The sequence below is a fragment of the Mus pahari genome, chromosome 1, assembly GCF_900095145.1.
Source record: "Mus pahari chromosome 1, PAHARI_EIJ_v1.1, whole genome shotgun sequence".
NCBI lineage: Eukaryota > Metazoa > Chordata > Mammalia > Rodentia > Muridae > Mus > Mus pahari.
In genome coordinates, this window is record NC_034590.1 from 117,688,706 (window position 1) to 117,703,568 (window position 14,863).

Sequence of the window (14,863 nt, forward strand, 5' to 3'; positions counted from 1 at the left end):
AAAAAAAAAAAAAAAAAAAAAAAAAGGCGGAAAATCAACAAAGGAAGAGCCCTGGTACTGACCCCGGCCCCACACATGTACAGACTCATTAACCTGTACACACACAGGGAGGGAAGGAAGACTGAAATTTATAGTAGTAGGTGGAGCCTTTGACCAGCATGCATGGGGCTCTAGGTTCAAGTCTCGTCACCAAGGCGAAAAGGAAATGAAAGGCTTGGGAAGCAGTGCACCTTTCTTTCTTTTCCTTTTGGAGACATTGTCTCACTCTGTCATCCTGCCTGTCCTGGCACTCACTATGCTGACCAGGCTGTCATCAAACTGTCTCTCCCAAGAGCTAGGATTAGGATTAAAGCTGTCTACCACCACACCTGGCATGCATTTCTCTTCTCTTCCCTTCCCCTTCCCCTTCCCCTTCCCCTTCCCCTTCCCCTTCCCCTTCCCCTTCCCGTTCCCCTTCCCCTCTTTTCTTTTTGCTGGAATGTCATTGCTCAGGGCCTTCAGGACTGGTTAGGATGTTGGAGGGGAAAGGTTTGAGGTCCTTATTCCTTATTGTCCTTGTATGTTTATAAAAGGACCAAAGTAACTCAGCAAAGCCAGAGGAGAGCTGGAAAATCCAAGTACATTTCTCTTAAATAAGAGAAGTGTAGGAGATGCCCATCCAGCCTGCCCTGGACAGAGGTGAGCGGCCATTGTTTGAAGCCCACAGACTTATCTTTTGTCTGAACCAGACTCCAGCAGGCTAGCTGTGTGGTGAGAACACAGCCTCAGATAAGCGACAATAGCTCACCCTCAGAGGCTTATCTGGCCAGAGCTCTGCTGTTTGTGCTGCCTTTGGGCTTGGAGGAAGGGATGGAGTAGGGAGGGAGGGTTTAAGGTTCTGGTGGCCCTGTGAGCTCCTGAAAAGGAGCAACTGTTATGCAGCACATTACAGCATGGTTCATCTGTTCTGCTGACACTGTTGTCCTCAGTGTTCCCAGGCAAGAGCAGCTTGGACTTTATGCCCTGGGATTCCCAGTGGGCCACTGGGGCCATAGGGGTGTGTCCTTTCACAGTGCTTCTGTTAGGAGAGACATGACAGGATCTAAATTTTCTTGCTGTCTGTGGGAAAACCACCTAAGGGATGCTTTATGAATGTGTTGTGATGGACCCCAGTGCCTCCAGCATGCTAGGCCAGTGCTGTGACCATTGAGTCACCCCACCCCACTTCTGCAGCATTTTAACTGGGGCTATAGAGGATGCCAGCACACGTAGACTGGACATGCTCAGGGAACCTGCAGGTGACATGACACCCTAGGCCTGTGGCTCCCTGTGCCTCCCAGTGGCGAAGGCATCCCTGCAACCAGGTTGTTCTTTATTTGAGAAGGCTCGCTCTGGTTGAAGGTGGGTTTTGCAGTGAAATGCCAAAATTGACCAGTTTTTCTAAACCATTTTCCTCCATAGTCCTGTAGTCCTCATTTAAGTTAGGAACTGGGGGCAAACTTTCTATGGTGGTGAGTAAGATGTCACTGGCCCCGGTTAGAGGTGCTATGTGGGCCCCAAGGTAGTTTGCAGGCTTGTGGATAAGGGCGGACCCCTCTCAGGCCCTACCCACCAGTCGGCCTTCCTTGTGTACACAGGAAACGAGAGTGGGAGTGTAAGCCTGTTCCCAAGTGGGAAGCAGGTGTGTCTCTCAGGAAGGTAGGCCCCAAGGGACACCGGTCTACACAGATGGCAGCCTTGCCGCAGTCTGTACTTGGTCTTTGGGAGACTCAACATCCCCGCAGAGGTCTCTTGTACTTGAGCAGAGGTTGCCAGGTCTGGGGTCATTCATACTCCATTGCTTTCCCACTCCCCTCCTGAGTTTTTATCCTTCCCCCCATGGTCCCTCATGTGCAGGAAATTCAATCTAGAGAGATAAGTGGGACTGGCATAGACCACAGTTGTCAAACTCCCTGGCTCTGTTAGGGACCCTTGATAATTGTGTCCCTTTGGGGTCCCAGGCTCGCTTGCCTGGCCTGCTAACCTGCTGCTGCTTGAGAGATAACGTTCTCTTGTGTCAGCAGGGAACAGGCCTCTAGGAGCACCATTTATTCCTGAGTGCCACCCGTGTGATGAAGGGATTCAAAGGGCACAGGGCTGTGTGAGGCTGGTGCCCTTGGCTTCCAGGATCATAACCACGACACAGTCCCACCACGCCTAGGATTGGGGTCTTGTGTGAGTCCTCTGTGGGCAGTGGCAGTGGACATTCTAGTGCTCTTTGTCACCATTTTCGCTATGTGACTGTGGCTGGAGGTGTAACTTTTGTACCTTGCTTGACCCCCCCCAAAAGATATTAGCAAAGGGATTATGGCTTCAGCTTGGGTTAACAAGTAGCGTCCTGTCTGGCCTGGTGCCTGCCTTCTTGCTAGCGTTGCCTTGTCTGTGTGCCCACTGTTTTCTCTGTAGCCCTCTATAGGTGGAAGCCAGTGTTTTTCTGGTGGGGAGCTCCATCTGAGGAGATAAGCCTGGGGGATTCAAACTGGAGGGGGCTCTCTGCACACTGCAGTGTAGCCCAGAGAAACTTTGTCGGTATGGACTCTGAACTGGGGTCAGATCCTGGTGAGGCTGTTGCTAAGCTGGGCTTCTTGGAAACACAGGCCACCATGGGCTGACCCTAGTCCAGAAAAGAAGTAAGGCTTTGATAGTTCTCCTGTTATCTTTAGTCTTCCTTTGTGCCTTGCCTCTAGCCAGAACCCAACCCAGGCTGTCCATGGAAAGCTGACAGAGCTGGGTACCCGTCGGGCCAGCTCCCTGGGTTTTCCCTGCCATCCTACCCAATGGCCTGGTTCCAGTGTTCACCGAAGCTATCTTCTTCCTAGAGGTTGACTGGAACTTGTGGCCCAGACTCCCACTCATGCATCCAGGATCAGAGGCAGGGCTACCCCCTGGGTAGCTGTTCTGCCCTGGTGAGCATCCCCTGAGGTGCTTGCCACAGACAAGCTCCAGCCCAGTCTAAGGATGTTCAGTAGACAAGAGAATGATCTCAGGGATCAGTATGTATCCTGGTTTCACAGTGTCTGCCACATAGGACAATGCAGGTTTAGCTTCCAAGTTAGTACTGCAGGAGCCAAGTGACCAGAACACATGGTCCTCTTGGAGTTGTTGATAACTGTGATAGGGACGTCTGTATGCTGGGCTCTTACCTAATGCTTGGCACATAATTAAGTGTGCAAAACGGATATCTGCTAGTTAATGATGAGACTAAAAACCCCAGGGTTTCCCAGACTTCACTGTTTTCTAAGTAATGTCTCAGAGGAACCTTAGGCAATACTGCCTCCGCTGGGCTTCTACTCAGACTCCTCAATCCCCTGAGAGCTGACTGGCCCCAGAGCCTTCACCCCCGCCCTGCCCTGTCGCCCCTCTCTAGGCGAGCACTCAGACTCCTCAATCCCCTGAGAGCTGACTGGCCCCAGAGCCTTCACCCCCGCCCTGCCCTGTCGCCCCCTCTCTGGGCGAGCACTCAGACTCCTCAATCCCCTGAGAGCTGACTGGCCCCAGAGCCTTCCCCCCCCGCCCTGCCCTGTCCCCCTCTCTAGGCGAGCTTGTTGCTTTGGCCTCGCTTTCTGCTGTGGGTGCGCCGACTCTGCTTGTGGGGGCGTCGGTCGTACCAGGCTGTGCTGGCCTTGGCACCTGTTTCTCAGGCTGTGAGTCGGCGGCGGAGGACTAGGGAGCAGCTGGCCCGAGTGCCTGTAAGGGTTGGGTTTCTATTTGGGGTCCGCAGCACTCTTCATGCCCTAGAAGCCACCCTTGCCTGCACATTCATCAGATGTGAGCCTCTTTTGCCCACTACAAATGCCTCAAACAAATGGGAGCAAACATTGACAAAGTGCTGGTCAGTGCCAGGCCCGCACTGCACCCAAGCCTCCAGCAGCCTCCTGGTGGGATCCTGCTCTTCCTGTGTCATAGAGAAGGGCCTGGGGATTTAGAGAGGGTACGAGACCTGCTGGAGTGGCCCGGGTGCCTCCTGAGAGTAGGGAGTTGAAGATTGAAATGTGGGGTGGGCCCAACTGGAGTGTCTGACTCCCTCCAAACCCTGTACCGTCACTTACTCCATTATATTATAGGTATGTTATATTGTACCTACTTAGGGCAGGGTTACATGTTGATGACTCCTCTTTTGCAACAGCCATATCCCCCTGCTACTAGGAGAGCACCCCTTGAACTGGAAAAGTCCCCTGTGCAGTCCCCCTCTCTCCCTCCCGGGAACTCATTTGTCTTTGAAGCTTAAGCTTGCTTTTTCTAGAATGTTTCATAAGTGGGTGGAGTCAGACAGAATGGACCCTTTGGTACTGTTGGTTTTCTTTGATGGGACCTGACCCTTTTGAGAGCCGTCCATGTTTAAGGAAGCTGGGGTTTGTGCCTTGCAGAAGGGCTTGTTTCTGAGGATGGAGTCGATCCTAAAGCTTCGCGTTCTTCAGAGAAGCTCTGACTGGCGGGCCACATCAGAGCCCTTGGCTGCTCTCTGGAGAGGGGTGGCTTCCCCTATGTGTCACTGCTGTCATTCTAGAAGGAAATCTGGGCTATCCGAGATGGGTCCAAAGCAGTCTTGAATCAAGCTGCCAGGAGCATCTGTGTACTGGACTTGATGTGGACCTGGCTTTTGTTTCCCTAGGGCAAATGCCTAGGGGTGGAGGCCCCTTGCTTAGCCTCTGTGCTATTTGGAGTGATCCTTCCTTAAGTTAATCAGGAGGAATCCTCTCTGTGACTTGTCCCAAGTCTGGGCTCCTGTCTCCAGGGCCAGTGCCATTGGAAACTGTGATGTAGCTCTTTGGTGAGAAATAATGAGACCCGTGCAGTTTGAATGACAGGAAACAAGAGTGTATGGGAAACAAACACTCCATTGTTTTATGTTCTAGAAATTTTTGGAATGTATGAAGCAACTTTCCCTGGCTGATGGAACTACCTGTGTTCATTCGAAAGGGTGCTGCTGTAGGGTGGGGTGCTCCATCACAGCCCAGGCTTCCACCTCTGACCGGCTCTTGTCAGCTTCCTGACAACTAACTTGTAGGTGGGCCAGCAGCACCTGGTTGGATCTGGGCTCCCTTCGCACAGTAGCGGGCCTGTGGGAGGCTTGCTCCTGGGCCACCTTCGGTTCCTGTCAGCTCTCAGCAGCCACACTTCCTCAGGCTCCACTCTGGTGCTCCTCTCTACTACTCCCTGATCATGGGTTGTAATTTTGTTTGTTTGTTTGTTTTTTGTTTTTGTTTTTCGAGACAGGGTTTCTCTGTATAGCCCTGGCTGTCCTGGAACTCACTCTGTAGACCAGGCTGGTCTTGAACTCAGAAATCCACCTGCCTCTGCCTCCCGAGTGCTGGGATTAAAGGTGTGTGCCACCACTGCCTGGTGGTTTTTAATTTTTCAAAGTTATTAGTTTATGTATGTGTTGCCTGTATGCATGTTTCTGTAACATGCCTGGAGCCCAGAAGAAGGTATTGGACCTATTGGAACTGGAGTTATGGGCTGCCATGTGTGTGCTGGGAAGTGAACCTGGATCTTTCAGGAGAACAGATGGTCTTCTCCACTGCTGAGCCATCTCTCCAGCCCTGATTTTTAACTTTTTATGATAGTATCATCCCTGGATGGCATCAACTTGCCATGGACTGAGTGTTAGAACTGTAACCATACCTGTCTTATTTTTGTGGTTTTGTTTTTAAAGACAGATTTTCAGCCCTGTGTGTGGCCACAGGCCTTTAATCCCAGCGCTCCTCCGGAGACAGAGGCTGGAGGACCTCTGTGTTAGAGGCCAGCCTGGTCTACATAATGAATTCCAGGGCAGCTACATAGTGAGACCCTGTCTTAAAAGCAAACAGAATATTATACAACCTGGGCTGGCCCAGCTGCTTATTTCCCCACGGATGACCTTGACTTACCTCTCCAGGATGACCTTGAACACATGATTCTCCTGCCACTACCCTTCAAGTGCTGGGACGAGAAATACGCATTATCATACCTGAATTTCCTTTATTTTCTAATTTTGGAGAAGTGTACCTAGTATATAAGCTGTACCGTCTTCCACCATCTTGGGGAGCAGTGAGATTTGGTGCCTCTGCACTACTGTGAGCCATCACACTGTCATAGAAAGTTCCATTTTCCCAAAACTTTTCAGTAAACACTGCCACCTTGTCTTCCACCCTGGCCCCGGCCCCAGTGTCTTCTCTGCATCTGACCCCTGGCTTCCTCATAGGAACCTGGTTCCTCATAGACTTGCTCACATGGCCACTCCTTCCTTATGTGAGACATCTCTGGTCGCCACTGAAGTCCTCCCCCTGCAGGTTGGCTTCTCCATCTCGCCCATCCTCTCAAACTGTGTGCTCTGTATCCTTGGTGGAAACTGGTGTCCGCTCTCTCTAGTCAGACGGTGGTGCAGCGTGCCCCTGTTAGATGCTCTTTCCCTCTGTGTGGACACACAGCTCCATTTATGCTGTTGTGTGGGTGGGACGGACAGCTCCCTGCGGCCCGCTGCTTTGCTGGCTCTGTCACCGGCTTGAACCCCTCACCAGAGAGAGCCAGGAGTCTGCTTTTGGCACTGCATGGCTCTCCTGAGCTCCATGTCCATTGCCACCCTCTGGTGTCCAGGACTCCTGGAAACCAGTGTCCTCTCTAAAGCCACGTAAGACACCTCTGAGGGTAATGAGGGACAGTCGGTTCAATAGTGCCAGATGGGCCTGCGGGTGGCCTGCAGTTATAGAGTCGCATGCCTATGTCAGCATAGCTGCAGTCCGTTGGCTAATCAGTGATGTGTTTGGTCACCCAGAATATTCCCCTTCCACCAAAAGTATGTTTCCCACCAGAGAGAAAAGGTTTGGGGCCATAGTCTGTCGGGCTTGAAAGGTGACCTCAGAAAAATCAAGCATGGTAGCTAGCTCTTGTCTGTAATCCCAGCTCCTCTGGAGGCAGAGGCAGGAGAATTGCCACCATTTGAGGCCTGCTTGGAATATGGAGTAATAGCCTGTCTTTAACTCCAAAAATAATTAACTGGGAAGGTCCCTTCTCTGCCTGAGAAAGAAGAGACTTAATGAAGCTGAGCATGATGGCTCATGCTTTTCATTCCTGTATTTGAGAGTTAGAGGCAGGTGAATCTCTGAATTTGATGCTAGCCTGATCTCCTAGTGAGTTGCAGTCCAGCCAGGGCTACATAGTGAGACCCTATCCTCCAGCTTGGCCGGTGGGAGGGCAGGGCCTCCTCCCATTGCTCTCATTCGGTGTTCCCTTCCCCCACCAGAGGGGAAAGGATTGGGGCCATAGTGTGCAGGGCTTGGGAAGGTGACCTCAGCTTTCCTGCTGAAGGCCTGACTGCCTAGCCAAAGCCAACAGGGCCAGTGGTGCTTGGCCTGGGGTTCCCCTGTTCGCAGGAACTGGGATTTGGCCTTGCTGCTGCCCCCGCTGTGTGAAGTAGCTTCAGCTTTGGATGAGGCCAAATGGGCTGAGTCGGAAGGAGCAGAGCCTCTCTTTGTAGAGCAGGAGTGTCAGTTCCTGAGTCAGCACTTCTTCAGCACTGCTGTGTTCCTAGAACTCACGTACAAGGCCCCAGGGCCCCCGGGCAGGCTCTGGGGCTCAGCTGGGGTACAGCTCAGAGGCCTGGGCAGCAGCTGTCTCTCCTGGCCTCTGCTTCCCCACTATTCTGCTGCTCCAGACCGTCCCTTCTGGTTTTCTGCTGACAGCTCACTCCTCGGGTGTCCACTCCCTGCTCTCAGAGTGGCTGCAGGGAGCAAGGAGAGCCTTGTACTTTGGAACTGGCTGTGTGTGCTGGCTGCTGAAATGCAGTGTGACCTGGCCCTCCCCAGAACTGTGCACTGAAACCTAAAGCTCTGACACTGAACCAGCAGCACACCGACTGCAGCTCAGTACAGTGTACCTCTGCCTTCAAGGTAGCCTCAGTTGGCTGACCAGTGTGCCCCAAGTTCCTGTGTGTCAAGAATGTAGAGGTCAGGGCCAGGCGGTGGTGCTGCACGTCTTTAATCCCAGCACTTGGAGGCAGAGGCAGGCGGGTTTCTGAGTTTGAGGCCAGCCTTGTCTACAGAGTAAATTCCAAGACAGCCAGGGCTAGTTCTGTAGCCAAGGGTGACCTTGATCTTTCTGCCTCTGCTTTCCAAGATTTCCAGTATGTACCAACCACCATGCCTGGCTAATAGTACTGTCAGTCATTAATGGGGAAATTCAGTTATGTCTCTGTCATACATGTCTTAGATGGCAAAGGTCACTTTAATTGGGTTGGGAAACAGCATAGAGTAAGGTTTAGGGCTAGAGTCAGCAACTTGGCTTTAGAGAAGCATTTAAGACCTACACAAAAGGGAAGTGGTCAGTGGTACTTTTGAGGGCTTGTTGGAGAACAAAGGTCAGCAAACCTTTTTCTTGAATTAGTATTGTCAGCTCTGTAGAACCTTTGGTTTCTGCTGCAACAATCAAACTTAGCTATTATAGACAAAAGTTGGCTTAGCCATGTAAATGAGTGCCTTTGTTTCAATAAAACTTTATTCATACAGGCAAATAAATGATAGGCCAGTTTGGGTCCTGAGCTTGCCGGCCCCTATTGTAGAAAATGAGCGAGGCCTGTAGAAGGATCTGACGTTCGGACACTGGATAGATGGCAGCTGCTGGTTGGTGCTGCTGCTTATCCGTCACCACTGTTCAGGGCACAGAGCTGGCGGGTTTCTCTGTCCCTGTGTCACTGTGTTGAGTGAGCTGTTAAGTACAAGCTAGTGGCTCACTCTGGCTGAGCATATGTGCATGTCACGTGGGTAAAAATACCCCTTGTGGCAAGAAAGACCAGTGAGTGTGCCTTTGGGCTGCAGTAGTGTTCAGATCAGGGCATTTTAGGAATTTACAAAATAACCTCCAGCCACACTGGTGCTCGGAAGCACTGGAGTGGCCTGGGTCTTGGAGCCATGTTGAGCCCTCTCCTTCTCCTCCCTCAGGTTATGACTTTGCGGCTGTCCTTGAGTGGTTCGCAGAGCGTGTGGACCGCATCATCCTGCTGTTTGACGCCCACAAGCTGGACATCTCAGACGAGTTCTCCGAAGTCATCAAGGCCCTCAAAAATCACGAGGACAAGATCCGTGTGGTGCTGAACAAAGCTGACCAAATTGAGACGCAGCAGCTGATGCGCGTGTACGGGGCTCTCATGTGGTCCCTGGGGAAGATCATCAACACCCCCGAGGTGGTCAGGGTCTACATCGGCTCCTTCTGGTCACACCCACTGCTCATCCCTGACAACCGGAAGCTCTTCGAGGCAGAGGAGCAGGACCTCTTCAAAGACATCCAGTCTCTCCCGAGAAATGCCGCCCTCAGGAAGCTCAATGACCTCATCAAGCGGGCCAGGCTGGCCAAGGTAGGCCCATGAGCTCTGGGACTGGCATCGGGGGCCCAGTTTACCAAACAAGTATCATTTTACCTGTGTGTCCTGTGTACCCACTATGCAGCCTGTGACTTGCTAAGGTCCTTTACCTGGGTCATCTGAGCCTGTTCTTTCTGAGGCTTATGCCCTACCTAGATCAGAGAGTGCGGAGAACATGCATACACCTTAGAAATACCAAACAAGAAGTTACTACAGAAGAAAGGAGGCCATGGCAAGTGGGATGTGCTGGCCTGCTTGGCTTCAACAAATCCCTGGGGTGTGCTGCAGTGTAGTGTTCTCAGCTTGGCACGGAACAGTATGGACTTACTGGGGTAGGGAGTGACACACGGTCCCCATTCAAGCCTTCATGGAAGAACAATGCACATACAAAGTAGAAGCATTGGTTGTTTGGTATTGCTCAGTAGGTACAGGCCTGAGTGAGGTCTGCGGAGCCATCCTGGTGGCATGGGATTTGGGAGGCCTCCGTAGGACATGCTGGGTAAGCTGGGACAGGAAGTAGCTAGAGAAAAGATGGTGCCAGTCTGTGGCCAGAAAGTGCTGGATGCTACAGTCCAGGTGTCTGGAGGCTGCTGTCTGCATAGGCCATATAAACACCTATTCACATTTGTGGGAATGCAGGCTGGGCCCTGGAATCTTAATGGCCGCTAAGCCTGCTTGAGAGCTCAAACTGTCCAGAGCTAGGAAATGAAGATCAGTGCCACCAGCGGGCTCAGGGAGGAGGCTCTGTATTGTGGCTTGCCCAGATAGTCACTGGGAGGGACTGTGCCAGTAATGGCTCAAGTGAACCCTTTGAACATGAAGGTCTGACGTAGAGTGGATGCTAGGGTAGTGAGCCAGTTCAGTTAGCAGGATTCCCACTGACCCTTCAGGTACTTGGACATAGTTCAGTTTCTTCAAAACATGGACGGACTCTAAGCAGATGCCACAATGAACCCATCATCAGACTACTCTGGAGGCTGAGGCAGGAGGATCCCTTGAACAGTTTGAGACTAGTCTGAACAACATAGCAAGGCACTGTCTCAAAACACAAAAGTAGGTTCTCACCTGGCCCCTCTCTTGAAAGGGGTTGGCTTTCAGCTCAGAAGACCTGTCCCGTGAGCTACCCTGTCTCCAGGATAACATCTCAAAGCGTGGGTGTTTACAACTGACTGGGTCACACAGAGTGGGAGAGATAGACACCAAGTGCCTATGGCCACTGACACAGTCCCCTCAAAACTAGAGAAGGTTTTTCCCAGCCAGCCCCCACCTCTGCTCAAGGCCAGTCATGGAAATTTGGGGGTGCCTTGGTCAGGAAACCAAGGCTAATGCTTTGTCCTTTACTACAGCCAAGTGTCAGCCATTGTCACTCTCAAGTTCCTGGCCAGGCATTTCCCATCGTCTTTACAGGGTCCTAGGCTGGGGGGTTTTCAGTATCTCCAAATGTCTAGACGTGTCTGGCCACCTTGTGAGCTGAGTAGTCTGAGAAAGGGACTCATGAGAATATCATGAGTTGGCCCAGGGTCCTAGGGAACTATCAGGCAGCACTCAGCTCTCTCAGCCACAGGCCTCACGCCCAGAACCCCCGTGGTCTCTGGTCTCCTCCATACTGCTCTTAGCCCCCTGCCTGCTTTCCTGGAGGGAAAGTAACTCCTTGGCTTATGTAGACAGAGGTGTGACTGGGTTTGTATGACCTGCCTACCATAGCTTTCTTGGAAGAACTGAGTTGCCAGCCCCAGGATTGTAGAAGGACTGCCCCTGGGCTAAGCAGGGAGCAGTGGCCGTGTTGAGGGGAGCTCTGGATGGAATTTCCCCGTTTTGAGTCATCCTGGCCTGTTTTGATTGCACGTGGCATATCACTCAAGTGGGATTCTACTTGGGACTTCCCGTGTACTGTACAGATATATGTCGGGCAGAAGCTCATTCACAGCTTCTATGGCTCTGCAGTGTGTTGCTTATATTATTGGGAGGGAGCAGCTCGGGGAGAACACAAGCAGAACTGAGTTGTAGTCCACTCTCCAGTCCCCACAACAGTTCTTGACAAGCCTTTACCTCTGAGCCTTCCTCTGACCACAGTAGATTTGGATGCATGAGAAGGGAGTGCCTCTAACCACCCTTCTTATGACAGACTATAGAGTCATTGTCTCTAGAATATCACCATAACTTGTACAAGAATGGGTTGGAGAGATGGCTCAGCAGTTAGCAGCACTCAGGTTCAAGTCCCAGCACCCCCCAACTGACTGTAACTTTAGCTCCAAGGGATCCAGAACCCTCACACAGGCATACATGCAGTCAAAACAGCAATACACAGAAAAGATAGACAGACAGACAGACAGATAGCCGCCAGCCAGCCAGCCAGGCAGGCCAGTGGTTGCACACACCTTTAATCCCAGTACTTGAAAAGTTTGAGGCCAGCGTAGTCTACAGAGTGAGTTCTAGGACTGCCAGGGCTACACAGAGAAACCCTGTTTTGAAAAACAAAAACAAGAAAGAGTATCCATCATCTGTCTGTCCCATGTTAGAGGCAGTGAGCTGTCACACGCTTGACAGAATCTTAGGCCATTGGGCTTCTGTAATGGTGGTGTAAACTTCTAGCTTGACTTTGACCTTTCTGCTTCCCTCTCCCAAGCACTGAACTTGAGGCGCTAGAGGCCTTGATGACCCTGAGGGCAGTGTGCCAAGCAAGTCCCTGATGTCCACTGCTCCCTCCCTCAGGTCCATGCCTACATCATCAGCTCCCTCAAGAAGGAGATGCCCAATGTTTTTGGGAAAGAGAGCAAGAAGAAAGAGCTGGTGAACAACCTGGGAGAGATCTACCAGAAGATCGAGCGGGAGCACCAGATCTCCTCCGGCGACTTCCCAAGCCTGCGTAAGATGCAGGTACAGTCACCAGGCCAACCTGCGCAGGGCTGGGTACTGGTTTTGGAGGGAATCCCAGCTCTATAGAACAGGGCCTCTACAAAAGGAAGCAGCTGGGTTAGTCACCAGTTCCCTATCCGAGTCAGAGTTGACCTAGGTCGAGACACTGACACGAAAAAGGGGAATGTGGTGACTCAGCTTTGGGGTGGGGCATGACTGTCTGTGAATCTTCATAGCAGCCCAGCAAGGATGGTGCTGTTGTGACCTCATGCAGAGCGAGGAGCTCAGGCCTGTAGCACTAGCTCAGTAGCTCAGTAGCCTGATGTGCTAAGCGGAAGCCCCACTCCCCAGCTTGGATAGCCTAGCTCAGTCTGGAAAACTGCCACATCTAGGCCTCTCCTTCCTTCCACACTCACAGGAACTCCTGCAGACCCAGGACTTCAGCAAGTTCCAGGCCTTGAAGCCCAGGCTGCTGGATACAGTGGATGATATGCTGGCCAACGATATAGCTCGGCTGATGGTGATGGTGCGCCAGGAGGAGTCCCTGATGCCCTCACAGGCTGTGAAGGGTGGTGCTTTTGATGGCACCATGAATGGGCCCTTTGGGCATGGCTACGGCGAGGGGGCTGGCGAGGGCATTGATGATGTTGAATGGGTAGTTGGCAAGGACAAGCCCACCTATGATGAGATCTTCTACACACTGTCTCCTGTCAATGGCAAGATCACAGGTGCTAATGCCAAGAAGGAGATGGTGAAGTCCAAGCTGCCCAACACAGTGCTGGGGAAGATCTGGAAGTTGGCAGATGTGGACAAGGATGGCCTGCTGGATGACGAGGAGTTTGCCCTGGCCAACCACCTTATCAAGGTGAAGCTAGAGGGCCACGAGCTGCCCGCTGACCTTCCTCCACATCTCATCCCACCCTCCAAACGGAGGCACGAGTGACTTCCATGCCTGAGATACCCCACAGCCCCCAGGGCTGCTGGCACTTTCTACCTACCAGTTCCTTGTCTGCCCAGGTGGGCTGGGACCTGGAGGGGCAGAAACTGAGGGAGGGAAAGGGTCACCATTTTTCAAGGTTCATAAAGACTGAGCGGTGTTTCCTCAGCTCTTGAATAGGAAAACCACCATCTTTCTTTTAAAGCTGTTCTGGGGTTCAGCGGGAGGCATGGGCAATGCTTGGATATGAACAGTGGGATTTTGTGCACAGGAACCATGATATTTTTAATATATAACATTAGAGGCAGCCTTCTTTCTTGCCTCTTCTGTCTGACAGCCCCACACTCAGCCTCTCCCCTATCCAAGCCAGGCACCTCTCCACCCCATCCTGGCACCCCCGTGCCCGATGCCCCAGGGCTGTGTAAGCAGGAGGACCGACCTCCTTCGCCTTGTTTTTAGACTGGGGCTTCCTCACGGGCAGCAGGTTGTTTCCGGTTAGCTGTGTTCTGTGCTTGGGTAAGCCACTCCGGTCCTCTGCTGTGCTGTGGGGTGCACACTCTCCCCTGTCCACATCCCCTGACCCTAGCCAGCACAGCAGCCACAGGTAGAAGACCCAACCACTGTTAATGTTGTGGAGGCTGGAGGAGTTGCGAGACAGTGTCTTCTAGGGAAATGCATAAGCTAGTTAGTGTTCTGTAGTGACACTTTATACTTGACCAAGGTTTTGAGTAACTTTACATCACTCATTCAAAGCTGTGATTCTTGTCTCCTCTTTCCTGTACTCCAGCCTTGGACCATTTCCACCCCAGAGCCAGCACAGAGCTGGCATCCTGGGGCTTGAATTTGCTTTCTGGCTGAGGGGAGGTCATCCCAGCTTCTGCTTAGAGGGGTCTGAAATGTACCCCCCTTAAGGTCACCTTTATGGCAGCTTCCTGGAGCCCCTCTCTGCCTTTGGGTAGGCAGTAGGCCCTGTGACCCGGGGGTGGTCTGGGGCTGGTTAGAGGAAGCCTGTGGCTGGGGCCTGGGTGTAGTGTCCATGCAGCAGGACAGGGGAAAACCCAGCCCCTTCCCTCACCCTGTCATTTCCTTCCTCTCCTCCTCTGCTGAGCCAAGGAGGTCTGGGTGTCCTGAGAGCCCCAGACTGAGCAGTACAAAGCCTGAGCTAGCAAATGACCACTCTAGTCACCCCACTGTCGCCTGGGGACCGGGACACACCCTGTGGCCAGTGGTTGGCTGTCAGGGTGGGCTTTACACTGAGCTGGGTAGAGAGCACAGCCTACTCCTCTGACACTGCAGGTGGGCTTCAGGGAGCTGCCTGTCAACCCTCAGCCCTGCTCTGGGCCCTGCTGAGGGTGAGCTCCAGCCTGGCCTGTTACCCCACCCCCACCCCCGCCTCAGCCCTCCCTCCACTCCTTGGCTGAGGGTGACTGAGATGTCTTCTGCACCTGTAGGGGGCGTGGCTGAACGAAGACTGTTTCTTGCATTAAAGAAAGTTTAATTGTGCCAAAGCCTCTCATGCTCCCTTGTCTTTTCATGGCCAGGAAGGTACCCCTGGAGCCTTGCAAGGGGTCCCCCAAGTTGTCCGTAACCACCTGTCTCCCATGCCTTGTTGACAAGACTGTCTGGACACTGAACTGGATGGTGCACACCCATAGTCTCAGCACTGGGGATGTGGAGGGAGGGAAGGAGGACTGAGCTACATGAGAGCTGTCTCCAAA

At 52.5% G+C, this 14,863-nt stretch overlaps 1 protein-coding gene across 1 annotated transcript in view; it reads left to right on the forward strand.

Moving 5' to 3' along the window:
* Ehd1 (EH domain containing 1) overlaps nucleotides 1-14,656 on the forward strand; it is a 21,126-nt gene extending 6,470 nt beyond the window's left edge. The window contains exons 3-5 of the mRNA XM_029535123.1: nucleotides 8,934-9,346; nucleotides 12,065-12,229; nucleotides 12,627-14,656. Coding sequence (XP_029390983.1) covers nucleotides 8,934-9,346; nucleotides 12,065-12,229; nucleotides 12,627-13,151 — 1,103 coding nt within the window. The 3' untranslated portion in view covers nucleotides 13,152-14,656. The remainder of the gene's footprint in view (nucleotides 1-8,933; nucleotides 9,347-12,064; nucleotides 12,230-12,626) is intronic.
* The last annotated feature ends 207 nt before the right edge of the window (nucleotides 14,657-14,863 follow it).